The following is a 22,979-nucleotide window of genomic DNA, read 5'->3' as shown; positions in this document are numbered from 1 at the left end:
TTCTAGAAGCCTAAAAAATAAAATAATTTCTTGCACACCTATTTGTATTCCTAAAAATCTCCAGATTTTCGATTTCAGGCAAAGTGGACAACAATTACGGTTTCTAGAACCCCAAAAAGTAATATCGGGAGATCGGTCTATCTGATGGCTACATCAAAACATAGACCTATACTCACCATTTTCGGCATACCTTTTTATGGTCCTAAAATAAAACAAAAAATTTGAGGCAAGTTGGATAAAAACTACGGTTTCTATAAGCCCGAGAATAAAATCTGGAAATCGGTCTATATGGGGGCTATATAAAAACATGGTCCCATACTCATCATTTTTAGCGCACCTCTTTATTGTTCTAAAATACCCCTAGATTTCCAATTTCAGGCAAATTGGATAAAAACTAAGGATTCTATAAGCCCAAAACCCCAAATCGTTAGATCGGTCTGTATGGGGGATATACCAAAACCTAGACCGATACTCACTATTTTTAGCACACCACTTTATGGTCCTAAAATACCTCTAAATTACAAATTTCAATCAAATTGGATAATAACTACGGATTCTAGAAGCCCCAGAAGTAAAATCGGGAAATCGGTCTATATGGGGGCTATACCTAAACATCAACCGATAGTCACCATTTTTGGCACACCTCTTTATGGTGCTAAAATACCTCTAGATTTCCAATTTCAGGCAAATTGGATAGAAACTAAGGTTTTTATATGCCCAAGACCCCAAATCGGGAGGTCGATTTATATGGGGACTATATCAAAACATGGACCGATATAGCCCATCTTCGAACTTGACCTGCCTGCAGACAAAAGACGAGTTTGTGCGAAATTTCAGCACGATTGCTTTATTATTGAATACTGTAGATTAAAGATTACGCAACTTACATTTTAGGATGTGCAATTTACAGAATATTAAGGATAATTTCTTTAATATAATGAAATTTTAGTTAAAATAAAGTTTATAATCTTAAAAAAAACTGCATTAAATTTAGGACATACATTTTGTAAATTTGCGCATGTCTTTGAACTAAGACAAATTTTCCTTAAAGTAATGAAACACATTTTTGATTTAAAGAAATTGTCCTAAAACTAACTGAAGTATTGAAACTTTAGATTTAAGATAAAAACACTACAAATATAGGCTAATACTTGTTGATTTAGCACCTTTGGTTTAAATTTTGGATTTAGCACCTTTGGTTTACATTTTTTTGGAATTAAGTTTTTACTTTGAAGTATTAGTTTTTACTTTGAAATATCCGTTATAATTTGGATTTTAAAACTGACGAATGAAAATTAGTTAAATGAGATCTATATCTCAATTTTAATTTTATTGATCCTAGATTTAAAGCCAGATAGGTCGCTAAAATAAGTATACTTTTTTTTGAGTGTAGCCAATTTTTTATGGTGCTATTTATTTAATTTTTTGCTTTTTGGGCGGGAGATTATTTAATTTTTTGCTATTTGGGCGGGAAATGTTATTTCCATACACTCAAAAAAAAAGTGAACTCTCTATTTCACTAAAGCCAATTTAACTTTATTTTAGTTCATGGAATTATTATGTTTGGAGAAAGTTTTCTTTACTCTAATAATTATACCCTTCACCACTACCGTGGTACAGGGTATAATAAGTTTGTGCATTTGTATGTAACGCCAAGAAATAGTGGTCATAGACCCATCTTTTAGTATACCGATCGGCTTAGAATTAAATTCTGGTTTTGGTTGGTTTTGGAACAAATCGGTTCAGATTTATATATAGCTGCCATATATATTTATCCCCGATTTGGTCATAGTTAGCGCGTTTATCATTTTCTTGAACGGTATTTTCTTGAAGATTTAGATATAGCTCCCATATATATCTTTCGTCCGATTTAGCCTCATATGACCACAGAGGCCAAAGTTTACTACCGATCTTCGTGAAATTTTGCACAGAGGGTAGAATTGACATTCTACCAATGCTTAGTTAATTTGATTGAAATCGGTTGGAATTTAGATATAGCTCCCATATATATCTTTCGTCCGATTTGAACTTATATGGCCACAAAAGCCAGAGTTTTGCCGTGATTTGCTTCAAATTTTGCACAAGGGGTACGTTTAATAGTATCGTTAAGTGTGTCAAATTTTGTTAAAATCGGTTCAGGTTTAGATATAGCTCACATATATATCTTTCGCCCGATTTGGACGTATATGGTCTCAAAAGCCAGAGTTTTCCCTGACTTACTTCAAATTTGGAGAAGCGGTACTTTTAACGATACTATTGTATGTGCCCAATATGATCAAAATCGATTCAGATTTAGATATAGCTCCCATATATATCTTTCATCCGATTTGAACTTATATGGCCTCAAAATCCAGGGTTTTGCCGTGATTTGCTTCAAATTTCGCACAAGGAGTACGTTTAGTAGTATCGGTAATTGTGCCAAATTTGGTTGAAATCGGTTCAGATTTAGATATGGCCCCCATATATTTATATCTTCCCTCCGATTTGCACTTATATGACCAGGGGGGCCAAAGTTATACTCCCATTTACGTGAAATTTCGCATACACGCAGAGAAGGAATATGATCACCTCAACCATGTTTCAAGAGCAAAATGTTATTTTTGGATGGTGACCATGTAACATGTTTATGGCAAAAATGTTCTTTTCTCGCCAAAAATAATATGCTTGCCGAAATCAGACACATAATCTCCGAGAAAATAACAGTTGCGACAAACATGTTACATGGTCACCATTCAAAAATAACATTTTGCTCTTGAAACATGGTTGAGGTGATCATATTCCTTCTCTGGGTGTAGATAGCAGAATTATTATTCTAACAACACATGTCAAATTTAGTCAAAATCGGTTCAGATTATATATAGCTCCCATATATACGTACACCAGAGTTGGGGAAATAAGGTAGACTGTTACACATTTTAGACCCATTTTCAATGGGATTTTCCTACAATTGACTGGATAGTTTCCACAGAGAATATATTTAATACAGAGAATATATTTATATAGTATTTAAGTGCGTCAACTTGGTTCTAATTTGGTTCAGTGTTAGATAAAGCCTCCATATATTCGTTCTTCCGGTTTATACAAATAAGGCCAAAACACTTTACACAAAATTCTGTGATGATTTCCCTATATCTCGGTCATATCCTACACCGTAAAAAAAATCGCTTCTCTAACATATGTTCCAAACATATTTTGCAGGAAGCACATATATTATTGAATACTGCCGAAACATTAATATGTTTGTTTTATGTGAAACATATAATATATGTTTGGAAGCATTTTGAGCCCACAAATATTATATGCTTGGAAGTATTTTCCCCAAAGAAGATTGCGCTCATTCCCTCACATAATTTTCACTTCCACGATATTTTTTAGTTCTTGGCAGCTTTTTCTGTAATACAAATAATGTTGAAGAAATTATCCAATTTTATAAATTTTACCTTTCGCCTGGACGGAGAACCGAACCGAGGACCATACAGTTTGTAAGCCAACACACTATCCACTGGGCTACGTAGCTGTTATATGTGTTTAGTTACCAGTAGACAATTATCGTTATAAGTTACATTTATATAGCATAGTTTGCAGCGCCCACGAGTCCATGCAAACATAACATTATTTAACCGAAACATACATTTGCTGGCCACATGGAGCAGTGGTTAGCATGTCTGCCTTGCATGCCAAGGGTCGTGGGTTCAATCCCTGTTCCGACCGAACACCAATTTTTTTTTAATTTACACATTTATATTTATAATATATTAAACTTTTATAATTGTTTTAGCTGCAAAACTCGAACTTAATGCCCGTTTTTATACCCTCCACCATAGGATGGGGGTATATTAACTTTGTCATTCCGTTTGTAACACATCGAAATATTGCTCTAAGACCCCATAAAGTATATATATTCTGGGTCGTGGTGAAATTCTGAGTCGATCTAAGCATGTCCGTCCATCCGTCCGTCTGTCCGTCTGTCCGGCTGTCCGTCCGTCTGTGGAAATCACGCTAACTTCCGAACGAAATAAGCTATCGACTTGAAACTTGGTACAAGTAGTTGCTATTGATGTAGGTCGGATGGTATTGAAAATGGGCTATATCGGACCACGTTTACGTATAGCCCCCATATAAACCGATCCCCAAATTTGGCTTGGGGAGCCTCTCGGAGCAGCAAACTTCATCCGATCCGGTTGAAATTTGGTACGTGGTCTTAGTATACGATCACTAACAACCATGCAAAAATTGGTCCATATCGGTCCATAATTATATATAGCCCCCATATAAACCGATCCCCAGATTTGACCTCCGGAGCCTCTTGGAGGGGCAAAATTCATCCGATCCGATTGAAATTTGGTACCTGATGTTAGTATATGGTCTCTAACAACCATGCAAAAATTGGTCCATATCGGTCCATAATTATATATAGCCCCCATATAAACCGATCCCCAGATTTGACCTCCGGAGACTTTTGGAGGGGCAAAATTCATCTGATCCGGTTGAAATTTGGTACCTGATGTTAGTATACGGCCTCTAACAACCATGCAAAAATTGGTCCATATCGGTCCATAATTATATATAGCTCCCATATAAACCGATCCCCAGATTTGACCTCCGGAGCCTCTTGGAGGAGCAAAATTCATCCGATCCGGTTGAAATTTAGTACGTGGTCTTAGTATACGGTTTTTAACAACCATGCAAAAATTGGTCCATATCGGTCCATAATTATATATAGCCCCCATATAAACCGATCCCCAGATTTGACCTCCGGAGCCTCTTGGAAGAGCAAAATTCATCCGATCCAGTTGAAATTTGGTACATGGTGTTAGTATATGGTTTCTAACAACCATGCAAAAATTGGTCCATATCGGTCCATAATTATATATAGTTCCCATATAAACCATCCCCAGATTTGACGTCCGGAACCTCTTGGAGGAGCAAAAGTCATCCGATACGGTTGAAATGTGGTACATTTTGTCAATATATGGCCTCTAACAGCCATGTAAAAATTGGTCCATATCGGTCTTTAGTTATATATAGCCGATGACTTATTACACAAAAATTGGTCCATATCGCCAAAAATAATCTACCAAAACTTTATTTCCAGAGAAAATTTTGTCAAATTTTATTACTATAGAAAGTTTTGTCAAAATTTTATTTCTATAGAAAGTTTTGTCAAAAGTTTATTTCTATACAAATGTTTGTCAAAATTTTATTTCCGTAGAAAATTTTGTCAAAATTTTATTTCGATAGAAAATTTTGTAATCTACCAAAACTTTATTTCCATAGAAAATTTTGTCAAATTTTATTACTATAGAAAGTTTTGTTAAAATTTCATTTCTATAGAAAGTTTTGTCAAAAGTTTATTTCTATAGAAATGTTTGTCAAAATTTTATTTCTATAGAAAATTTTGTAAAAAATTTATTTCTGTAGAAAATTTTGTCAACATTTTATTTCTATACAAAATTTTGTCAACATTTTATTTCTATAGAAATTTTTGTCAAAATTGTATTGCTATAGAAAATTTTGTCAACATTTTACTTCCATAGAAAATTTTGTCAACATTTTATTTCTATAGAAAATTTTGTCAAGTTTTTATTTCTATAGAAAATTTTGTCAAATTTTTATTTCTATAGAAAATTTTGTCAAAATTTTATTTCTATAGAAAATTTTGTCAAACTAGATTATATACGTATTTAATCGGCCTTTTTTTGTTTAATATATACCCCGTATGGGCTAACTTACAATTTAGAAGACAGTGTTAAAAAGTTTTACGATACCTTGCCATCGGAAAGTTTTATCGCAACCCAAGTAATTCGATTGTGGATGACAGCCTTTAGTAGAAGTTCCTACGCAATCCATGGTGGAGGGTACATAAGATTCGGCCTGGCCGAACTTACGGCCGTATATACTTGTTTTTTTTAATTTCCTTTGTCTGAATATTTTGACTTACTCCCCGTACGTTCCGATTTCTTTTAACGAACCAAGAAAAAAATTGCGCCCATAATGCCAAAATGATAAACAAAACACATGTCCACACAACATACAAGTGGTTTCACAGAAATTGCTCTCTTTTGATTCTCTCGCTGTGTTATGTTGATATCTTTCGTCAACATTCCCGGTTTCCATCTCTATTTCTTTCTCTATACTCTCTCTCTCTCTCTGTCGCTCTCTGAATAAAATATCACAACATATACATGTTTACTCGAAATTTGTAAATTTATATATGTTTACATTCACACATATTATTTTTATGAAACATTCATGCGCCAAACATAATATATTCTAACATATGTGTCCCAAACAGTTAGTGTTAGTTTAGGAACATTATATGTTTGCACTTAAATATATTGTGTTTAAAAATTGTGCCCGAAACACATTTTGTTTATATCGGAACATATGAAAAACATATTTTTCTAAGAGTGTACACACTGCAATGCCAGACTTTCCACAGAACGGTTTAGTTTTAAATAAGGCTCCAAGTCGCCCGACTTGACCAAATAATATATCACAACCCACACTTGACCACATATCTTGGCAAGATCTAACCAATATCCTTGTAAAATCGTCACTGCTGAGTAGCAAAAAATTGTAAATGCTACTCAAAATGTCCTATATCTCGAATACATAAGTATCGCGTGATAAATCATAAATGCTCTTTTGTACAATTGCATTAACATTTCTCTCGCTTCATATTTCCCATATTTTTTACTAGCATTGTGTTTCATTCCAGGGCGTTAGCCGATTTCAATTTTAATTCTAGAGATTTTGGAGAAGTACAAAAAATTGTCTCCATAATAGGTATTTGTATCTGGAAATGCAAACCTTTATATAGCTCCCAGCAGATTTGACGTACTTCGGATGGTAACACAAATGTTGGTCTACATAGTGGTGAAGGGTATAATATAGTCGGCCCCGACCGACTTTAGACTTTACTTACTTGGTTTTTCTCGGTTTTAGTTAATTTAACTAACGTACACAAAAAATAATTAGAGTAGAGGAAACTTTCTCCAAACATAATAATTCCATGAACTAAACGAAAGTTAAATTGGCTTTAGTAAAATAGAGAGTTCACTTTTTTTGAGTGTAGAAGCCGGTCTTCAGATGAAAATTGGCCATTTGTCTTTGGCGATGTCTCGACGTTGGGGTTCCATTAATTGGGGACTCATTGGCTACCCAGAAAATTTACATCCGAAGTTCTTTCGAGGTAATACATAAATATCATTTGCATTACGCAGTTTTCACAATAAACTTAAATTTTCTGCATTTTACTGTGTATAAAACACAGTTAGGAGAAATACAATAATGGAAATTTCCAAAAATTATTTAAAAAGTGTATCGATCAATTTATCGACAGATATGGAATTTTCGATAAAATACTTCCTAGTATTATTCAAAACGTCTTTGTGTAGAGATAAACTTCGAAAAGACAATTTTTTTCCTTAACTGTTTTAAAATCAAATCCCAAATACTGAAATTGAATTACATCTGAAGAACCAATGCGAAATCAATGCCACAGATGCTACAAAATTAGTTTTTCCACCCCGTGATAAGTCCATTTAAAATTCATTGTTTCAAGTTAATTTTGCGCCTCTTCCGGATCCAAATGCTGTTTTGGCTACGTTTTTTTACTGGGTAATTCGAACTGAATTATGAGGAATATTTCTAATTACCCTATTGTAGCGGCGGTGAGTGTACATATTTGTAAGTGTATTCATTCATCTGTGAATACCCCCTCAACAATTCATAAAAATATTTCGTAATTGAAACGTAAAGGATTTATGGCATACAAATTTATTTTTCAGATTGAGATTAGGAATAAACACAAGCAATGTACTTTTATAGACTAAAAGGCTGAAATAAAGGAACATTAAGTTGGGCCACAACAGCGATTGCAACAAATTATTGTAATATTGAAGTAAAGTTATTCATAAATAATCTCGCATGCAGACAACAAAGTTCATAACATACATCCTGACTTTCACATACAATACACTATTACCCCTTCTATTATATCAAGTTATCCAATATTACCGCTCTTGTATGGAGTTAAGTTTCGAAGAAAGTTTACTGGCTATAATTGGAGAGCATTTGTGTTATTTGACATTTTTCGATTTGATTGCATATGAGTTGGAAATATAACAATGCCATTGGGGAGAAAATTGGCAGACAATCAAGGCTATTTAATCATTCGTTATTGGAATTCGGCCGCATATTTGTGAACAACCAATAAAAACCTTGAAGGTTTGACTGTATGCAAGATTTCATTTAAATTTCCCTTTAGTACCTTCAAGGCATATCAATAAGGATAATAATTGTACACAGGAAATAGTTGAGCATTTCGAAAATCACAATATTGATTGCGGTTCATTTAGGGATAAAAGAAAGTTTGTCAGCATGCGTTGCGAATATAAAAATTTTGTAGGAATTTTTTAAGGACATTTAAAGACATAAACACTACACTGAAAAAAAGCATGCCCGGTTCCACAGATTTTGTCTTTACACTAATGATTTTGGTATTGATTCCGAGCCAAAGAAGCGGAGAATGGAAGTAAGGATACTTTTAAGACAGAATTGTCTTTTAAATTTAACCTTTAACCGGTGAGGTGAAATTTTTTTGCGTAATTTGCGACGTGTGGTAAATTTTACCCCCTCTTTTACATTAATATTTTTTCTGTAAAAAAATGTTTTTTTTGTATCATTATTATATTTGTTGATTAGTAAACATTGTATTTAACGAAAATAAAACAATATTTCGAAATATTATATGTTCTTTCAATGATTAACATATACTTTATTTCACACGTCTTTTTTAAAATATATGTAAACGAGTGTTCGAGGTGGTAAATTTTACCACCACGTACCCACACGGTTGAAAAAGACTGTTTTTCATATGTTTGGCTATAAACATTATATGTTTGGAACACAAATTTTTAAACACAATATTTTTGAGTGCAAGCATATAATGTTCATAAACTAGCATAACATGTTTGGGACATATATGTTAATATGTTAGAACATATTATGTTTGGGACATAAAATGTTTGTAAATATAATATGCTTGAATGCAAACATATATTAATTTAGAAATAGCCTATAAACATATATGCGTTTAGTAGCTTGGAGCGCTATTTAACAGGGAGCGATATTGAATTAAGTTGGTGGTTGTTGCTTGTTATTACAAAATTAACATTTTATTTTTCCTTGGGCAATTGATCAGCTACTTCTTTGATCCTTACAAACTGTGTGGTCCGCTGTTCGAATAAAAAAAAATCATAAAATAATAATTTCTTCTCCAATGTTTGTATTACAGAAAAAGGTGCTAAGAACTAAAAAATCTTGTGGAAGTGAGAAAGATGTCGGGGAATATACAATTGGGCAGAAACAAAATTTTGAGCATTCAGGTCGAAAACCTATGTTGTTAGCACCTATATTACCTGTTTATTTTCATAATTAATTATGATTGTAAGTATATAAATAAATAAATAAAATTTTGAGCACAATTTTGGGAGAATTTTTTTAAGCATATAATATTTTTGGGTGCAAAATGCTTCCAAACATATTATATGGTCACATAATAACATATTGTTTTTTGGAAGACAACATTATTGAATTTGGATGCAAAAATACAAAATGTTTGGAACTTAGACTACACAAACATATATTGTTTAGACCAAACATATTATATATTGGAAGAGATCAAACATATAAATGTTTGGGCAATACCCAAAAATGTATATGCTTGAAGCAAAATATGTTTGGGAGTATATGTTACAGAAGCGATTTTTTGTGAGCGTGCAGTTAAAGATTAAGTTTTGCGTACATGATTCTAGGCAGCAAATTTTAATTTATTCCTTTTTTAACTACAACTTAAATTTTAAAATTCAGACTCGACTTCAAGTAGAAATTATGCTATGTCTCAAGTAAAAATCATCTTTAAAACAAGTATATACAGTACTAAGTTCGGCCGGGCCGAATCTTAAATACCCACCACCACACAGATAAAAATAAGTTTGAGAACCAATAACTTTTGTTGGAAAACCAATAACAAAATTTGTTAATTTTCCTGCAACAGACTAATTTGTACTTTTAATAACCATTATTACAAAAAAGTTGTTAGCAATCGTTACCATCAGAAGGCAACAAATAATTTGTATTCTCAGTAACATAATTTGTAAGTAATTTGTTGAGCATCCAACAGTACAAAATATTTGTTGTTGAACGTTACGTTTAATCCTAAACAAATATTTTTGAATTTGAATGAAAAAATTTGTATGTGGTTTGTTGAAGTCTATCAATGACACTAGGTCACAAATAACAAATACTTCTCTGTTATTTGTTTCTAGCATACTTTTTCCCATTGATTTTGACCTACTAAACACGAAAATGAGTTTTAAAAAATTTTCTGTCGATTGGTTTTCGAGATACAAATTTTTGAACTTTTTTTTTTAATTTTTGGAGGTATACTTACAATTTTGAGCATATCTTTCGTCTTATTTGACCTATTTGATCCTAGTGCTACTCAAATTAAAGAAAATTGAGCCGTCTACAACTGTATTAACAAAAAATTAAATTGAAATTGACAGAATTATTGGCCAAAATGGCCGGAACAATTTTGGAGATATTTTGTTAAGTACACACAGAGAAGGAATATGACCAAAATTATATTTTTGGACGGGGAACATGTAACATTGTTGTGTCGAAAATCCTATACTCAGTTTCGTAAATGTATGACGATTTTAAATTTGAGTAGTCCAGGGTATAGCAAGAATTTTGACAACTTTTTGCCCAGTGATATATATATTCTAGTTAATTAGAATTGCAATAACTCTAATCCCGATATTAATATGGTTTTATTAATTATCTCATACAACAAACACATTTAAGAAACTACCAAATTGAAAAATATAAATTTTTCACAGACATTTATAAATGCTTTTCTGTATTCTCTGATGAATGAGCTCTTTGCTTGCTACACGCAAAAAAATAATTCTTTCCTCCCAAACGAAATTTTAGACAAACAAAGTTCGTTTCTCATTTGCTTTTCGTTGAAAGGAAGTGTATTTGGAAGGAAAGTATATACTTTTTGTGATAAACGTTTATTCTTTTCCAGGATGTAAAAACAATTTCATAAAAACTAACTGAAAAAATTTTTTTCTGGCTAATTGCATTTTCCCTCACCTCTTTCTCACTTCCACGAAGTTTTTTAGTTCTTTAGCACCTTTTTCTGTAATACAAACAATGTAGAAGAAATTATACGATTTTATAAATTTAAATTTTTTTTTACCTTTCGCCTGGACGGAGAATCGAACCGCGGACCATGCAATTTGTAAGCCAACACACTACCCACTGAGCTATGTAGCCGTTATTGTCATCAATAGACAATTACCCATATAAGTTATATTTATATAGCATAGCTTGCGGCGCCCACGAGCCGATTAAACAAAGTTTATTTCACAGAAAAATACATTTAGTTGGGCACCATGGAGCAGTGGTTGCTACGTCTGACTTGCATGCCAAGGGTCGTGGGTTCGATCCCTGCTTCGACCAAAGTTTTTTTTTTTTTTTTACATATATTCTATTCTATGTTAGGAAGATTCCGAAAAAATGTTCAACATTACATTGTAGTATATTAAATTTTGAACTGTAAAATGTGTCTTATTAAAGACCTAAAGTCAGAAAAGAACAGTGTTTGATATAAACGAAATGGACTGTGTTTTTGGTTCAAAAATAACTTTTTTATTAAAAAAATTAACATTTTGTAACAAACGAATTTTTTTGGTGATAAAAGTGTATACTTTTCGAAGCAATTCAAAAAACTCTAACAAAAGAAAAACGTTTTCGGTACACGTTTTCCAAACGTTTTTTTTCTTTGCGTGTATCATACACGTGCATGTGCTCATACTCATTTTGTTCTAACGGTATTCTTCGCATACTTCTTTTAGCTTTCGTACATGTTCTCGATGTGCGCGTAACCAGTCTTGTATTTGTGTTTTCATATCGATAGCAGTCAACTATTTTCGCAACAAAATAATTTGTTGAAAATTCAGAATATTTCTATTATTTCCTCTGTCAAGCATCTACAAACACATTTCAACAACAAATGCCTGATATTCAATAGACAAATTTGTTGAGCATCAGCAGATTTTACATACAAATAAAGTTGTTAATATTTATTTCCAGTTATTTTTTTGTGTGCATGAACCAAATATTAGGGTTTCCTTTGAAATTTCAGGAGCGCTTGAGGACTTGAGTACACTTCCCGAAGATAAATTTAAAGATTTCACCTATGAGGACTGTATTAGATTCTGGATTTATAAGAACCATTTTTGTTTGAGTTGTAGAGGAATCATTAACATCTCTTGTAAGTGTGCAAGAAAATTATAAAATAACTTCTTGATTTGAAATCTTAAATCTGTAGAAGTAAAATCTGGAAATTTTATATTGAGCTTTAAGCAATTTTCATGATCAGTGCGCCTTCTACACCCTTAAGAAGTGAAGTCGGTCTATATGGAGGCATTACCAAATGGACCGATAAAAACTTAATCCAATACACGTTTTTGTGAGCCTAAAATACCAGAATATTTACAATTTCGGGCAAATCAGATAAAAACTAAGGTTTCTAGAAATCTAAGGAGTTAAATCGGGAGATCGTTCTTGTGGGGGCTATACTAAAATATGGACCGATACTCACCGTTTTCGGCACACCTCTTTATGACCCGAAAATACCTTTAGATTTCCAATTTCAGGCAAATAGGATAAAAACTTCGGATTCTAGAAGCCCAAGAAGTAAAATCGGGAAATCGGTCTATATGGAGGCTATACCAAAATATGGACCGATACTCACCATTTTCGGCACACCATGAACCGATACTCACAATTTTTGGCACACGTATTTGTGGTCCTACAATACCTCTAGATTTCCAATTTCAGGTAAATTGAATAAAAACTGCGGTTTCTATAAGCCCAAGAAGTAAAATCGGGAGATCGGTCTATATGGGGGCTATACCAAAACATGGACCGATACTCACCATTTTAGGCACACCTCTTTATGGTCAAAAAAAACTCTAGATATATGGGGACTATATCATAACCTGGACCGATATAGCCCATATTCAAACTTGACCTGCTTGCAGACAAAAGACGAGTTTGTGCAAAATTTCAGCACGATTGCTTCATTATTGAAGACTGTAGCGTGATTACAACAGACAGACAGACGGACAGACGGACATCGTTATATCGTCTTAGAACTTCTCCAAGAATATATATACTTTATATAGTCGGAAATCGATATTTCGATGTGTTACAAACGGAATGACAAACTTATTATACCCCCGTCACCATTCTATGGTGGTGGATATAATAAAGTGTTGAAAAACGTCTCCTATTTTTAAACGCTTTTTTTGCTTTGTTGTCAAGATGTAAAAAGATAACAAATTTAAATTTAAATTTCTTTAATTTTGAATAATTTTTCACAATTATTAAAGTTGACTTTAGTCAAATAAGATTTTCTTTCATTTTAAGATACCCAGTTTTAATTTCAATCACTTAATTATAAGGAAAAAACGGCTTTATAGAAAAGTTCATCGTCTTTCGGACAAGGAAAAAAAAACTTTATATGAGAGAAATGCGTCTTCTATGCTAAGCAAAAAATGTATTCGTATTTTAAGGACATGACATCTTTGGTCTCACGACAATATTTTTTTCAGTGTACCTCACGGATGTTATAAACGTAAACATTCACTTCTAACACAATCTTCCACAGCCAATATTGCATCTGATGTGTGATTTTTATGGGAAATAAACTGCTCTGCAAAATTTTTACTAAAATGTCCAAATTCGGTGAAATTCTGTAAAAGTGTATTTGTTTAGAAAATATATTAATCGTTTTTTATAAACATTAATTTTAATGGAATTTCTATTTTTAATTAAATTTTCACATAATTTGCTAAGAAACACAGACGATGGTAAGCTGATTTGCTTCAAAAAGGTATTCATTAATTATATTTAAGTTTCGTTTTTGTTATATGTGGCTGTCAGTAGACAGTTTAAGATAAACAAGCGTTCGGACCAAATATTAAATCCGCTTCAAATGGTTCCGATGTAACATTTGAAATTTAAAACATTCGATTTTAGACTTATACCCTAAAAAAAGTTTTCTTGGATCCAAAGATTTTGACCTTCCTTTAGGGATTTTGGTATTGATTCCGAGCCAAAGATACGAATTCTCTATAATAAATATATTTTTAGGGACCTAGCTGGCATTAAATCTAGGATCAATGAAATTAAAATTAGAATACATACCTCATTTATTAAATTTTTATTCCCTTTTTCCGATAAATCAATAAAGCTATTCACGTGTAAACGAATGCCAGTTTAAAAATCCAAATTATAGCGAATCCTTCAAAGTAAAAAAGGTTTTCTTAATTCCAAAAGAACTTTAAACCAAACATGCAAAATCCTCAAAATAAGTCATAGCCTATATTTGAAGCGTTTTTATCTTTAAATTTTATCTGAAAATATCGGCTTTACATAGTTCAAGAACTAGTTTCTGTTGAAGGTCAATCGGTCTATATGCGGGTTATATCAAAATAAACACGAAGATTAACAATGTAGGTCTAAAATCAAATCTGTGCTAGGTGAAAATTGGTGCGTCTAAGAAGCCAAATCGGGAGATTGGTCTATATGAAAATTATATGGAAACATTAACCTTTTTAAAGTACATTTGGCTCTACATTTTGGTCTATATAAATTTAAAATGTCAGCCAATTCGTATAGAAATTCCGGGTTGTAGACTTTCCACATGACAAATTGGGAGAGAGATACATGGATCAATATCAAAATCAGCATAATCGAATTACAATCGAATTACTTAAGTTGCGGTAACGCTTGTCGATGGCAAGGTATCTTAAAACTTCCTAACACCGTCTTCTAAATTGTATGTAAGTCCATATATATTAAATCAAATTCAGTTTGACAAAAATTTTCTATAGACATAAAATCTTCAAAAATTTTTTGTTGACAAAATTTTCTACAGAAATAAAATTTTAACAAAATTTTCTATAGAAATAAAATCTTCAAAAATTTTTTATAGAAATAAAATTTTGAAAAAATTTTCTTTAGAAATAAAATTTTGACAAATTTTCTACAGAAATAAAATTTTAACAACAATTTTCTATAGAAATAAAATTTTAGCAAAATTTTCTATGGAAACAAAATTTTGACAAAATTTCCTATAGAAATAAAATTTTGACAAAATTTTCTATAGAAATAAAGTTTTGGTAGATTACTTTTGGCTCGAGTGGCAACCATGATTATGAACCGAATAAAATTTTAACAAAATTTTCTATAGAAATAAAATTTTGACAAAATTTCCTATAGAAATAAAATTTTTGAAAAAATATTCTATAGAAACAAAATTTTGGGAGATTATTTTTGGATCGGGTGGCAACCATGATTATGAACCGATATGGGCCAATTTTTGTGTGCTTGGAGATCGGCTATATATAACTATAGACCGATATGGACCAATTTTGGTATGGTTTTTAGCGGCCATATACTAACACCACGTTCCAAATTTGAACCGGATCGGATGAATTTTGCTTCTCCAAGAGGCTCCGGAGGTCAAATTTGGAGAACGGTTTATAATATATAATATATAAATTTGCATGCTTGTTAGAGACCATATACTAACACCATTTACCAAATTTCAGCAAGATCGGATGAAATTTGCTTCTCTTTGAGGTTTCGGAAGCCAAATCTGGGGATCGGTTTATATGGGGGCTATATATAATTATGGACCGATGTGGACCAATTTTTGCATGGTTGATAGAGACCATATACCAACACCATGTACCAAATTTCAGCAAGATCGGATGAAATTTGCTTCTCTTTGAGGCTCCGCAGGCCAAATCTGGGGATCGGTTTATATGGGGGCTATATATAATTATGGACCTTTGTGGACCAATTTTTGCATGGTTGATACAGACCATATAGCAACATCATATACCAAATTTCAGCCGGATCGGATGAAATTTGCTTCTTTTTGAGGTTCCGCAGGCCAAATCTGGGATCGGTTTATATGGGGGCTATATATAATTATGGACCGATGTGGACCAATTTTTGCATGGTTGTTAGAGACCATATACCAACACCATGTACCAAATTTCAGCAAGATCGGATGAAATTTGCTTCTCTAAGGGGCTTCTGAGTTCAAATCTGGGGATCGGTTTATATGGGGGCTATATATAATTATGGACCGATGTGAACCAATTCCTGCGTGGTTGTTATAGACCATATACCAACACCATGTACCAAATTTCAACCGGATCGTATGAAATTTGCTTCTCTAAGAGTCTCCGCAAGCCAAATCTGGGGGTCGAGTTATATGGGGGGCTATATGTAAAAGTGGACCGATATGGCCCATTTGCAATACCATCTGACCTACATTAATAACAACTACTTGTGCCAAGTTTCAGGTCGATAGCTTGTTTCGTTCGGAAGTTAGCGTGATTTCAATAGACGGACGGACATGCTCAGATCGACTCAGAATTTCACCACGACCCAGAATATATATACTTTATGGGGTCTTAGAGCAATATTTCGAATGACAAAGTTAATATACCCCCATACTATGGTGGAGGGTATAAAAAGAATTGAATGAAAATTGCGGCTTCCATGCCCCCAAAAAGACAAAGCGGAAGATCGGTATATATATAGGGGCTATATATGCCAGAGCTCTTTATGGATTTAAAATAACTCATAGCCGATAGCCTTAGCAGAGAGTGCCATTTGTTACACATTTATTATAATTTGTAATTAAAATAAAGATTTTAATAAAATAAAAAATAACAAAATACCTATTTAAAGATTTAGGTTAGGTATAGCGGCAGTCCGATATTTCAGGCCCACTTAGACTATTCACATTCCATTGTGATACCGCAATGGTGAACTTCTCTTTTATCACTGAGTTCTGCCCGATTTTATTTTTAAATAAATGACAAGGGACCTACTCTTTATAGCCGAGTCCGAACGGCGAATCACCTTGTTGTGAAACCACTTAAAGTAGCTTTGAATCAATCAGAAATGTCACCAGCATTACTGATATGGGATAATCCATCGAACACTAGTTCGGTCGAAACTGGGGTTGAACTTACGACCTTTTGCATGTAAGGCGGGTATGCTAAGCATTGCAACACGGTGACTCCCATTTAAAATATCAGATTTAAAATTTCAAGCAAATTGGATAAACATTGCGATTTCCATGTTCATAGAATTCGAAAGATCGGCCTATATGGAATTTATATGCAGTTATGCCCATTTTGGCATAACCTGCTTGGAATAAAAAATCAATTAAAAATTCCGCACGATAGACCGACATCGTTCGATCATCTTATAATTTCACTCTGATCAAGAATATTTAGTAAATGCTTTATATATTGCCAGCAATAGACATTTCAAGATGTTACAAATGGAATGACTAACTTAGTATACCCCCATTCTATAGTGTTGGCTATAAAAAAAAAAACTTCCCGGTATTTAACCCACTACCGATGTCCACTTTGAAGGACATTCGAAAAAGACCCCAAATTCTATTTTTCCACTTAGTTTCGATTTATTTCTCGATGTTATTTTAAAGTAGAGACTTTAATCTAAATAAGCTATAAATATTTTCCATATTGGTGAGGTCTAAAATACATTTTTGTAAACTTCTTTAGAAATAAACGAAAAATACGAAAATTTGAGACAATTTTTCTAATGTATGTTTCTAGTAAATGGACATTCATACGAAAACTATGGCTGACATTTTTTCGGGTTCTTTTTTGTATTTTTGCTCACACTTTAAAGGACATTATAGGCCAAATAGCGCTTATTTTCGTAAGGCCATTTGGTCACAATTCAAGAATCAAGTTTTCAAAACAAGCTCATATAGCTCTTGAAGTAGTTGAGATAGGTGTTCAAAATGACAATTTTGTTCTACATGCTGTTAGTAAAGGGTGATTTGTTAAGAGCTTGATAACTTTTTTTTAAAAAAAACGCATAAAATTTGCAAAATCTCATCGGTTCTTTATTTGAAACGTTAGATTGGTCCATGACATTTACTTTTTGAAGATAATTTCATTTAAATGTTGACCGCGGCTGCGTCTTAGGTGGTCCATTCGGAAAGTCCAATTTTGGGCAACTTTTTCGAGCATTTCGGCCGGAATAGCCCGAATTTCTTCGGGCCGAAAATTTGAGACAATTTTTCTAATGTATGTTTCTAGTAAATGGACATTCATACGAAAACTATGGCTGACATTTTTTCGGGTTCTTTTTTGTATTTTTGCTCACACTTTAAAGGACATTATAGGCCAAATAGCGCTTATTTTCGTAAGGCCATTTGGTCACAATTCAAGAATCAAGTTTTCAAAACAAGCTCATATAGCTCTTGAAGTAGTTGAGATAGGTGTTCAAAATGACAATTTTGTTCTACATGCTGTTAGTAAAGGGTGATTTGTTAAGAGCTTGATAACTTTTTTTTAAAAAAAACGCATAAAATTTGCAAAATCTCATCGGTTCTTTATTTGAAACGTTAGATTGGTCCATGACATTTACTTTTTGAAGATAATTTCATTTAAATGTTGACCGCGGCTGCGTCTTAGGTGGTCCATTCGGAAAGTCCAATTTTGGGCAACTTTTTCGAGCATTTCGGCCGGAATAGCCCGAATTTCTTCGGAAATGTTGTCTTCCAAAGCTGGAATAGTTGCTGGCTTATTTCTGTAGACTTTAGACTTGACGTAGCCCCACAAAAAATAGTCTAAAGGCGTCAAATCGCATGATCTTGGTGGCCAACTTACCGGTCCATTTCTTGAGATGAATTGTTCTCCGAAGTTTTCACTCAAAATGGCCATAGAATCGCGAGCTGTGTGGCATGTAGCGCCATCTTGTTGAAACCACATGTCAACCAAGGTCAGTTCTTCCATTTTTGGCAACAAAAAGTTTGTTAGCATCGAACGATAGCGATCGCCATTCACCGTAACGTTGCGTCCAACAGCATCTTTGAAAAAATACGGTCCAATGATTCCACCAGCGTACAAACCACACCAAACAGTGCATTTTTCGGGATGCATGGGCAGTTCTTGAACGGCTTCTGGTTGCTCTTCACTCCAAATGCGGCAATTTTGCTTATTTACGTAGCCATTCAACCAGAAATGAGCCTCATCGCTGAACAAAATTTGTCGATAAAAAAGCGGATTTTCTGCCAACTTTTCTAGGGCCCATTCACTGAAAATTCGACGTTGTGGCTCGTTAGTAAGTCTATTCATGATGAAATGTCAAAGCATACTGAGCATCTTTCTCTTTGACACCATGTCTGAAATCCCACGTGATCTGTCAAATACTAATGCATGAAAATCCTAACCTCAAAAGAATCACCCTTTACAAGTAAAAACAGAAGAAAAATTAAAGTTTTTAACATTAGTTTTATTTCGGTAGTGAAAGGGTTAATGACCGGATGTTGGTGGTGCCATGTAATTACTTCGAACAGGTTTACTCATCACATTATCAGTTATAACTTCACTTTTGCTGTCATCATCAGTTACTTGGTTGGATTTGTGTTGAGTTGTGGTTATAGCTACTGCCTAGAACCAACAATGAATGAAGATGCTTTAGCCAACAAAACCAGTTTCAGGTCTACAAAAATGAACTCATGACATGATTGTCTAAAGTGGGGTCAAACATTAGCTGGCTACTACAAATTGTTCATTGATTTTAAGAAAACATCAAAGGCAAGTGGGGAATCATAGCAAATTTTGCATTTACGGCACTGCACACAAAGAAAAATTCTTTTCTAGGGAACGAATTTCTTTATAACAAATGAGAATTTTTAGACAAAATTCTTATTTGTTATAAAGAAATTTAAAGTAAAGCAAATAAATTTGAAGTTATGATAGACTATGCAACGATTGCTTTTAATCTTTTTTATTTGTTAAAAAAAAAACAGAATTAACACAAAAAGAAATCTTATACCGACAAAAAGTGAATCTATCATGAAAAAAAATGTACACTCAAACAAGTATAAATGGCCGTAAGTTCGGCCAGGCCGAATCTTATGTACCCTCCACCATGGATTGCGTAGAAACTTCTACGAAAGACTGTTATACACAATCGAATTACTTGGGTTGTGGTATCTTAAATCGTTTTCTAAATTGTGAGTTAGTCCACACGTGGTATATATTAGACAAAAATGTATGTAAGTCTACAAATAATTACGAATCGATATGGACTTTTGCACGGTACGTAGGGAGCCAGAATAGAAATATGGGTGACGCTTATATGGGGGCCATAAACAATTATGAACTTGATATGGACCAATTTTTGTGTGATTGGGGATCGATTTATCTGAGGGCTATATATAACTATAGACCGATATGGACCTCGTTAGGCATGGTTGTTAACGGCCATATACTAGCACAATGTACCAAATTTCAACTGACTCGGATGAAATTTGCCCATCCAAGAGGTTCCAAAACCAAATCTCGGGATCGGTTTATGTGGGGGCTATATATGATTATGGACTGATATGTACCACTTTTGGCATGGTTGTTAAATATCATATAGTAAAACCGCGTACCAAATTTCAATCAGATCGGATGAATTTGCTTCTCCAAAAGGCACAGGAGGTCAAATCTGGGGATCGGTTTATATGGGGGCTATATATAATTATGCATCGATTTCAACCAATTTTTGCATGGGTGTTTGAGGCCACATACTAACACCATGTTCCAAATTTCAGCCGGATCGGATAAAATTTGCTTCTCTTAGAGGCTCCGCAAGCCAAATCGGGGGATCGGTTTATATGGGGGCTATATATAATCATGGACCGATGTGGACCAATTTTTTGCATGGTTGTTAAAGACCATATACTAACACAATGTACCAAATTTCAGCCGGAGCGGATGAAATTTGCTTCTCTTAGAGGCTCCGAAAGCCAAATCGGGGGTTCGGTTTATATGGGGGCTATACGTAAAAGTGGACCGATATGGCCCATTTGCAATACCGTCCGACCTACATCAATAACAAGTACTTGTGCCAAGTTTCAAGTCGATAGCTTGTTTCGTTCGGAAGTTAGCGTGATTTCAACAGACGGACGGACATGCTCAGATCGACTCAGAATTTCACCACGACCCAGAATATATATACTTTATGGGGTCTTAGAGCAATATTTCGATGTGTTACAAACGGAATGACAAAGTTAATATACCCCCCATCCTATGGTTGAGGGTATAAAAACAGTAATTTTTTCCTGGTGGGAAGAAAAATGTTGGTTAATTTTAGAAAATTTAGATTATTTTTAGAAAAATTTATCTTAACAGTATTACAAACGCCAATATCACAAGAATAAGTAAATATTTTTGAACAAATTAAAGAAAATATATTAGACATTATAATTTTTTTTCGCTTATTAAAGAAAATTTTGTAGTTTGAAGCAAAAAAAAAATTGGAGTTAATACTTGCAAGAATGTTTTTAGTGTCATACGACGTTCAAAATAGGAGCATTTGTGGTAGAATTTAAAAATTTAAATAATAATAAAAAATAATGAACTATTTTGTGAGATGTACGAATTTAGTAAATTAGTATTTTTTTTTTGCTTCATTTGTGTATATTTTTTTCCCAGTTTTTTAGTTAATTTAACTACGGCACGCAAAAAATTATTAGAGTAAAGCAAACTTTCTCGAAATATAAGAATTCCATGAACTAAAATAAAGTTAAATTGTCTTTAGTGAAATAGAGGGTTCACTGTTTTATGTGTAGGTTTATTTTACAAAACTTTGTATCAAAATATATTATTAATTGCAACATGAAACAAATAAGTTTACTGATTTTAATCGAATTGAAAGTAATTTATTAAAAACAATATTTTTCTATTGTTTTCAAATTTTTATAGTTTAAAACTGGATGTGTTCACTTATTTTTTTTTGATGGTGTAAAGGTCTCATCTATTATTTTCACACCTTATGCACACTATTGTTTTTGACAAAAAATTTAATATAACGCGAAATTGAAGAAATCATTAGGAAAATCCTATGACACTTACCAATAGTAATAACCGAAATCACGGCCAAGATCAATGTAAAATAAACTAGTTTCAACATTTTAATGTTGCCTTCTTTTTTTGGTTCACAATGAAAATAGTTTCAAATTTCTTTTCGAGTAATAGTTGCTGTTGTTGTATTTAGCTGATCTTCACTATCGTATTCGGTTACACAGTTTCACGTTTGCTTGTGCAAAAATTTTTCGTTTTATGTCTTTTACGCCCCAAACGTTGTTAGTTAACTGAAGATCGTTGAGATTGTAGAATGTTTCTTATACTCATTCCTCCACCAACAGGTGGGAATACATTCGGTCTTCATCGCCACTATTAAGCACTCATCGTTTGTGGTAATGATGATGTGCTTTGTCGTGCCATTTTTTCGGTTACTTATTAATTATTCTATGATTTGATGTATGGAAGATTAAAAGCTGATGCTAAAGTTCTAAAGTAAATATTTTTCTTATAAATGTCATAAACAAAGTATGTCTCATATAAAAAATACTTGGGTTCTATTGCAATAGGTGACATTGGGAGTTAGTTTCCATAGAGTGCTTAATTAGGACTAGCCCAAGCTATTATGCAGGAAATGTGGTCAGAGTGTCCATCTATTTATTGAGAGTCAGCGTGATGCCGATTTACCCGTCTTGCATATATAGGGTCATAGGTTGCAGCCTAGTTTAGCGGTCATATTCCCTTAGCAGTGAACCAGTGCCTTTGATGAGAGACAAAGAGAGAAAGAGATAGATATTGATTTGATATATGTAACAAACCCAGCAACTTTGAATGTTGTTCCACAAACATTCGTTTTAGGGTGATGGCCACGGTAACGGCTGATGGTCGCTCCCCGCTCATATTCATCGACCTTGGAGTTAAAATAAATACGGAATATTATCGGCAAAATGTCCTGAAGGTAGTATT

General features: G+C 33.4%; 1 protein-coding gene across 1 annotated transcript in view; it reads right to left on the bottom strand.

Annotated features, from left to right (window-relative positions):
• The window catches only part of LOC142236145 (uncharacterized), a 31,506-nt gene extending 9,195 nt beyond the window's left edge, over positions 1–22,311 (bottom strand). Inside the window, exon 1 of the mRNA XM_075307404.1 lies at positions 22,065–22,311. Within this exon, the coding sequence (XP_075163519.1) occupies positions 22,065–22,122 (58 nt within the window). The 5' untranslated portion in view covers positions 22,123–22,311. The remainder of the gene's footprint in view (positions 1–22,064) is intronic.
• Positions 22,312–22,979: the final 668 nt, after the last annotated feature.

Source organism: Haematobia irritans, chromosome 4, assembly GCF_050003625.1.
Source record: "Haematobia irritans isolate KBUSLIRL chromosome 4, ASM5000362v1, whole genome shotgun sequence".
In the NCBI taxonomy this organism is placed as follows: Eukaryota; Metazoa; Arthropoda; class Insecta; order Diptera; family Muscidae; genus Haematobia; species Haematobia irritans.
The sequence above is the reverse complement of the archived record's forward strand: the minus strand, read 5'-3'. Positions and strand labels throughout refer to the sequence as shown.